Source organism: Cyprinus carpio, chromosome A1 (assembly GCF_018340385.1).
Source record: "Cyprinus carpio isolate SPL01 chromosome A1, ASM1834038v1, whole genome shotgun sequence".
Taxonomy (NCBI): Eukaryota; Metazoa; Chordata; class Actinopteri; order Cypriniformes; family Cyprinidae; genus Cyprinus; species Cyprinus carpio.
The window spans coordinates 29,387,345-29,393,748 of NC_056572.1; the positions used below are offsets into that span (position 1 = coordinate 29,387,345).

The following is a 6,404-nucleotide window of genomic DNA, read 5'->3' on the forward strand; positions in this document are numbered from 1 at the left end:
TCTGCATCAGAGGAAAAATAAAGAGGGGAGAGACAAATAGAAAGAAAAAATTGAGGGAACAACATGACCCCACAGGAACATACACATCATGTCTGCTGTATGACAGCCCATGAGAAAACGGAGGGCGAATTAGTGAAAGTCGAAAGAAAAAAGAAAAAAAATGTAGATGATGAAGACCAGGGCAAGTTTCACAGATGGAACTGTCACAATGGCTGTATCTTGCTAAATGTAAGGCTTTAAATCACGGATTAAAGCATAATGTCCAATGGTTTTGTATGCTGGTTTCAAACACATATGTCCTAAAATTTGATCATTTATAAATGATGAAAAATTTGTGAACTAAAATCATATATTTGTTACACACTGATAGAAAAAGAAAAAAAAAAGCTGCCATGGCCAGTAAAGAAATTGGACAATTTAGGTAATAATATACACCCCCTAGGGACAAATAAGAAGGGTTTTTTTTTAACCTGCAGTATAGCTGCTAGTGAATCTAAACATATAACATAGATTTTAACCAAAATTTTAAATAGGTAAGTTTAATTTTTTAAAGTCTATTAATTTCAGTAATGACTGATTAATGATAAAGATTTTTGCATGACACTTTTTCACTGTTGATACACACACACACACACACACACACAGTAATGAATGATTAATGATAAACATATATACATTCATACATACACATATTAAGAAGATCAGATATTTTGTTATATTTTTTTTATTTATTAAGCAAATCAGATAATATATATATATATATACACATACATACGTATATATGCACACACACACACACACACATATATATATATATATGTATATGTATGTGTGTGTGTGTGTGTGTGTGTGTTAAAATTTTTAGTAATAATGTTGTATTATGATATATTACAATTTAACTGTTTTCCATTTGAATATATCGGTCTTTGAATGTTGTGGAAAAATCAAAACAAGACAATCAAGCACAAGTCTGTAGAAATACATTTAAGACACAAGAATTAAATGTCAACAATGACTCTCTTTCGCCCACATTGTTTTTTTGTTTTGTGTTTTTTCTTAAGACAAAGACACGGACCCCCAACAATGCCTGGCCTTCTCCTCTGGTCTTCTTGTCATACAGCACTCATCCTTTTACTCATCTGTCTGAGTCTGCTCTCGTCATGTCCCAGGAAGTGATGTAATACCCCAGCCATCCATCCTGCTAGACACTGTCTGTAGCCGCGGCGCTGGCTTCTCACTGGCCTGTCAAGAGCCCACAGTGGTTCAACCCAGACCTCCACGAGCCTGGGCTTGCGGTCTTGTGGAAGTAGATGCTAAACAACAGCAAACAACAACATCATAAGGGACCAGCCTTAGGACATAAGATTTCAAACACACTGCTCAGAAAGTTTGTGATGGGCCTCAAAAAAGAATGAAGGTATACTTACTTACAAAATATGCATCTTACATGCTATGTTTTGGAGGGAAAATACTGTTAAAAGAAATTAAATACTTTTGACAAGTAACTTGCAGTAGTAGGCTATCTTTATATAGGCTAGTAAAAGCGGTTTATTTATTCAGATTATTAACCACTTGAGAAAATCTTTAAAAACTAGTAGAAAACTTCGCCAAGGGTTTTCTAACATTTACGGATATTATAGGTAAAATGAAAAGTTTTAACTGACTCTGCTGTTTTAAGTTCAGTTTTAAGTGGTCATCAACACTTTCTCTGTTGGATGGTAAATCTTAAATCTGGAAAAAAACGTTTACTTCTGTTAATACTCATGAGTAAAGGAATCTTGCAGCTTTCACACATAATAAGCCAATTTAAGATGTGATTCAGATGACACATGATGCCATCTAATGGATTCTCCGAACTGAGTGATTTTGTGTCTGTCTGAGTGGTTTTGTGGAGTCACAGAGCACATAAAATGTGTGTATGGCGTCCTCTACTGATCAGACTTGATATCGACAGTCTCGAAAGTCTATTCATCCTAAATGAGTGTTTCTTTTTTCTTTTTTTTTTACTTTTTTAACGAATTCCCCCCCACAATATAACATATTTCTTGTATTTCTGCTAACTGATTAAACTATAGGCTATCTGTTATGACAAAACTTCTTGATTTTTTTAAATTGGGATTGCATTAAATGAATTTAAATGAATGAACCACAATTTAAGAACTGTGTCTTCTTCAGTAAAAACAATAGTTACAATCAAAGGGAGACGAAAATGAAATGCAATCTAAGATTACATCTTGATTTTGTACTTGTCATTTTAAAATATACATTACATAACAAAATAGTTCTTCTGTTAAAAATAATACAAGATTGCTTATAATTTAAGTTCTTCTTAACAGTCTTAAATTACTATTCTAGACCACAAAGCATCCAAAATAGGCTACTTTAAGTCTAAACCATATATTTCATAATTTAAAACAACTTTTAACTTTTAACAACGTTTAGCATTTTTCATGTTTCTTTAAAATAAATACCACTTGAATTTATATTTTGTTCTACTTTGCTATTTTGTTTAATATGAAATTCTCTAATATTCTAATTTTTGGCCCAGAGCATCCCTGTTCATTCACATTAGACTTCCAAAAACACTTGAATTATCTTCAGAAAGTGGAGCACGAGATGTTTATATTAGTGAAAAGCTGGTTTTGTGCACCATCTAGTGACAAGAGAGGATTCTACACATGCTGCAGTTCATATCATTTGCACACACCTATATTGATTTCGAAATGTTCAAACCTTGATTCATAATCATATATTCAGGACTAAGTGTGTTTGTTGTAACACTGAAAATGATTTTATTTGGAACATAGTTACACTGTGATGTCATAACACTAGAATTCACATATACAAATGCATATCTTCCCCCACCCAATTCACTCCTTAACACTTTCTTTTTAGCAGGTGACAAAGGGGGCCACACCAGCCCATCCTGGGGTGTGACAGCCATCCCACCCGCTGAGCTGAGATTGAATGCACCACCATCATCATCTATTGGACTTGTTTTACTTGTAGTCAGCTGAGCACAGACGCATGATACTGGTATGTGTTGAGAGAATGTTGTTGCTTAAGTATTGACAATTCTACAGAACAGCTTTCATGGCAAAACACTTCTCGTGAAGATCGACACCTTCAACCAGAATATGAAGCATAATCACACTTGTCAAAAATGATCGATGATTCACAGATAGTTCATGGGCTTTTTTATATTTCCTTAGAAAAAAGTAGTGTCTCGTTATTTAGATCTGCTTTATCTCATCTGAGGTAGTTCCTTAGAGTTCACAAAGTGAAATCTACCAATCTTCAGATATCAGGGAAGGAGTTAGAAAGCTCCCTCAGTTTGTGAGTTGTTTCAGTGGATGAGAGATTGTTTTCCTCTCGCACATATGTGAGTAGGTCACCCACAATAAGTCGAAGACAGTCCCGAAGTTCCCTCAAGTCTCTGTCCGAGCGAGAACCACCTTCTGCAATAGCCATTCTCAAGCATATGTTCTTCAGGTCAACACTGTCCTGAAAAAGAGATAACACAAATATGGCTAATTAAAAAAAAGAGTTTCAAGTGTACACGTCTAACAGGTTAAAGCCACAACCACAAATAGTTGCATAAAGGAAGATCGGAGTTGGCACAGCACAGCTCCAAAAGTATAAAAATATTTATTAATGTTCTCACCATACGTGACATTTCTAACCTAAAAGCTCTTCATAAGACAAGATTTTAGACTCAAAACATCACCTGTGGTGAGAACATAAAGATTTTTAATAATTTTGGAGCTGTGCTGTGCAAACTTTAATCTTCTTTTAATTAAAACAGAGCTTAGCTATAAATATAATCACATGCAAACAAGGACAAATGAGTTTAGCATCCACAGAACCGGACAAATGTTTGGAGACACTTCACTAAATATTTATTTTAATACATTATTATTTGTGTGCGTATACATATTGATATATAGCTATAGATATGAATGGTTAAAACAAACTGGTTAGGAAAAAGCAGACAACACAAAAGAGTTCTGTTCCTATTGTTTACAAAGCATCCCAGGACGCACCTGCAGAGCTGGTATCTAGATAAAAGAGGGGCTACTTTGAAGCTCTATATATATATATATATATATATATATATATATATATATATATATATATATATTACATTATCTAGTTCCCATACTTACATTTGCGTTATTCGATAGTTTAAACTGCCTTTCCTATTAGATTCAAATGCTAATGCAGTACAAATCCAACATAATAAACGTGATAATTTCTCAACTGAGACGTTACCGCACAGAAATTACATCTAGACTCCATCAAAAACATCTTACCTTACGTTTCAGCAATCTCCTTCCGTAAGACGCGTCTATAATAAAGTCTTCCTCTATAGAAATGAGGCGCGTGAGAATCTCGAGCAGTCGCGTGAGGCAGCTCTCTCGCGCTCTCTCCGCGATCGTCTTCAGCCTGCGGGGCTCCATCATCACATCGCCCGGGCGAACGGCTTCTTTGCCGGCCGGTAAAGCACCTGAACACGGGCCCTCGCTATCTCTATTAATGGTCGTCGCGTGAGCTTGCAGTTCATTGAGGATGTTTAAAGCGTCGATCTGATGCGTTAAAGAGCAGAGCCCCATCTCTGCAACCTGGTCAAGGACAGATCTGCAGACTTGAGCAGAGTCACTGTTGAGAGAGGGAGAGAGAGCGAGAGAGAGAGCTGCAGAGAGGGATGGAGAGGGAGAGAGAGAGAGAGAGAGAGAGAGAGAGAGACGAGGCTCTGGTCGAAACAACGCGACAAGTGTTTTTTTTTTTTTTTTTTTTTTTTTGGGACAAACGGTTTCTTTAACGACTTCCCCATTGTTTGTGTTTGGAATGGATGAGCGTTTGCTTACACATGCAAATGTGACCTGATAGTCCTGCCTCCTCTATCGAGGTGCTCAGAAAAAGCAATTAACCGAGGTGATAAAACGCTTTGAATAAACACACACACACAACAGAAACGGGTAGCATTTTAAAGCCTTAATTTATTGTTTACCCTATTGGGAAAAAAAAACTTAAGCCTAACCTAAGCTTGCTGCCAGATCTAGTTTAAGAGTTTTTCACCAGCAGCTCATTTGGTGAATGTATTAATAATGGTGTGGCTCTTGATACCGCTGTTATTTTTTTTATTTATTTTTTTTTTTGCATTAAAACATGACCTCATGCGACCGTCACACGATTCGCGCGAAGAGATCACAGCTGATACCGTCAACAGGCAATGCTTGCATTTCGCAACACAAACACTCAAAATATGACATTTGATCGGAAATTAAAGTATCCAACATTTCTTTGATGGAAAGTGTCAACATTTTAAACACTTATTCATTACTACTATCTACATTTCATAAGTCATCAAAAAATTAAATAAGTTAGTTTTTCTACATAACTCAAGGCATTTAAATGTAGGCTATGCCCTCATCATAAGGTTTCATTAGACGCAAATTCAAAACGTTTTACTGTTGGTTGTTGGATTATATACAGGTGCTGGTCATATAATTAGAATATCATCAATAAGCTGATTTATTTCACTAATTCCATTCAAAAAGTGAAACTTTTATATTATATTCATTCATTACACACAGACTGATATATTTCAAATGTTTATTTCTTTTAATTTTGATGATTATAACTGACAACTAAGGAAAATCCCAAATTCAGTATCTCAGAAAATGAGAATATTACTTAAGACCAATACAAAGACAGGATTTTTAGAAATCTTGGCCAACTGAAAAGTATGAACATGAAAAGTATGAGCATGTACAGCACTAAATACTTAGTTGGGGCTCCTTATGCCTGAATTACTGCAGCAATGTGGCGTGGCATGGAGTCGATCAATCTGTGGCACTGCTCAGGTGTTATGGTACTGGTAGCTTTGGCACTGTGTGCAGGTGCCAAGTCCTGTTGGAAAATTAAATCTGCATCTCCATAAAGTTGGTCAGCAGCAGGAAGCATGAAGTGCTTTAAAACTTCCTGGTATACGGCTGCGTTGACCTTGGACCTCAGAAAACACAGTGGACCAACACCAGCAGATGACATGGCACCCCAAACCATCACTGACTGTGGGAAACTTTACACTGGACCTCAAGCAACGTGGATTGTGTGCCTCTCCTCTCTTCCTCCAGACTCTGGGACCCTGATTTCCAAAGGAAATGCAAAATTTACTTTCATCAGAGAACATAACTTTGGACTGCTCAGCAGCAGTCCAGTCCTTTTTGAAGCGAGACGCTTCTGACGCTCTCTGTTGTTCAAGAGTGGCTTGACACAAGGAATGCGACAGCTGAAACCCAAGTCTTGCATACGTCTGTGCGTAGTGGTTCTTGAAGCACTGACTCCAGCTGCAGTCCACTTTTTGTGAATCTCCCCCACATTTTTTAATGGGTTTTGTTTCA

The 6,404-nt window shown here is 36.5% G+C and overlaps 1 protein-coding gene across 1 annotated transcript; it reads right to left on the reverse strand.

Moving 5' to 3' along the window:
• Window positions 1–2,768: 2,768 nt before the first annotated feature.
• LOC109067616 (leukemia-associated protein 7-like) lies at window positions 2,769–4,697 on the reverse strand. Its single transcript, XM_019084531.2, has 2 exons — window positions 4,314–4,697; window positions 2,769–3,504 (listed from the first exon to the last, which is right to left on the reverse strand). Exons 1-2 carry the CDS (start codon window positions 4,611–4,613, stop codon window positions 3,298–3,300), a joined length of 507 nt encoding a protein of 168 aa, XP_018940076.1. The 5' UTR covers window positions 4,614–4,697; the 3' UTR covers window positions 2,769–3,297.
• Between the last annotated feature and the right edge of the window lie 1,707 nt (window positions 4,698–6,404).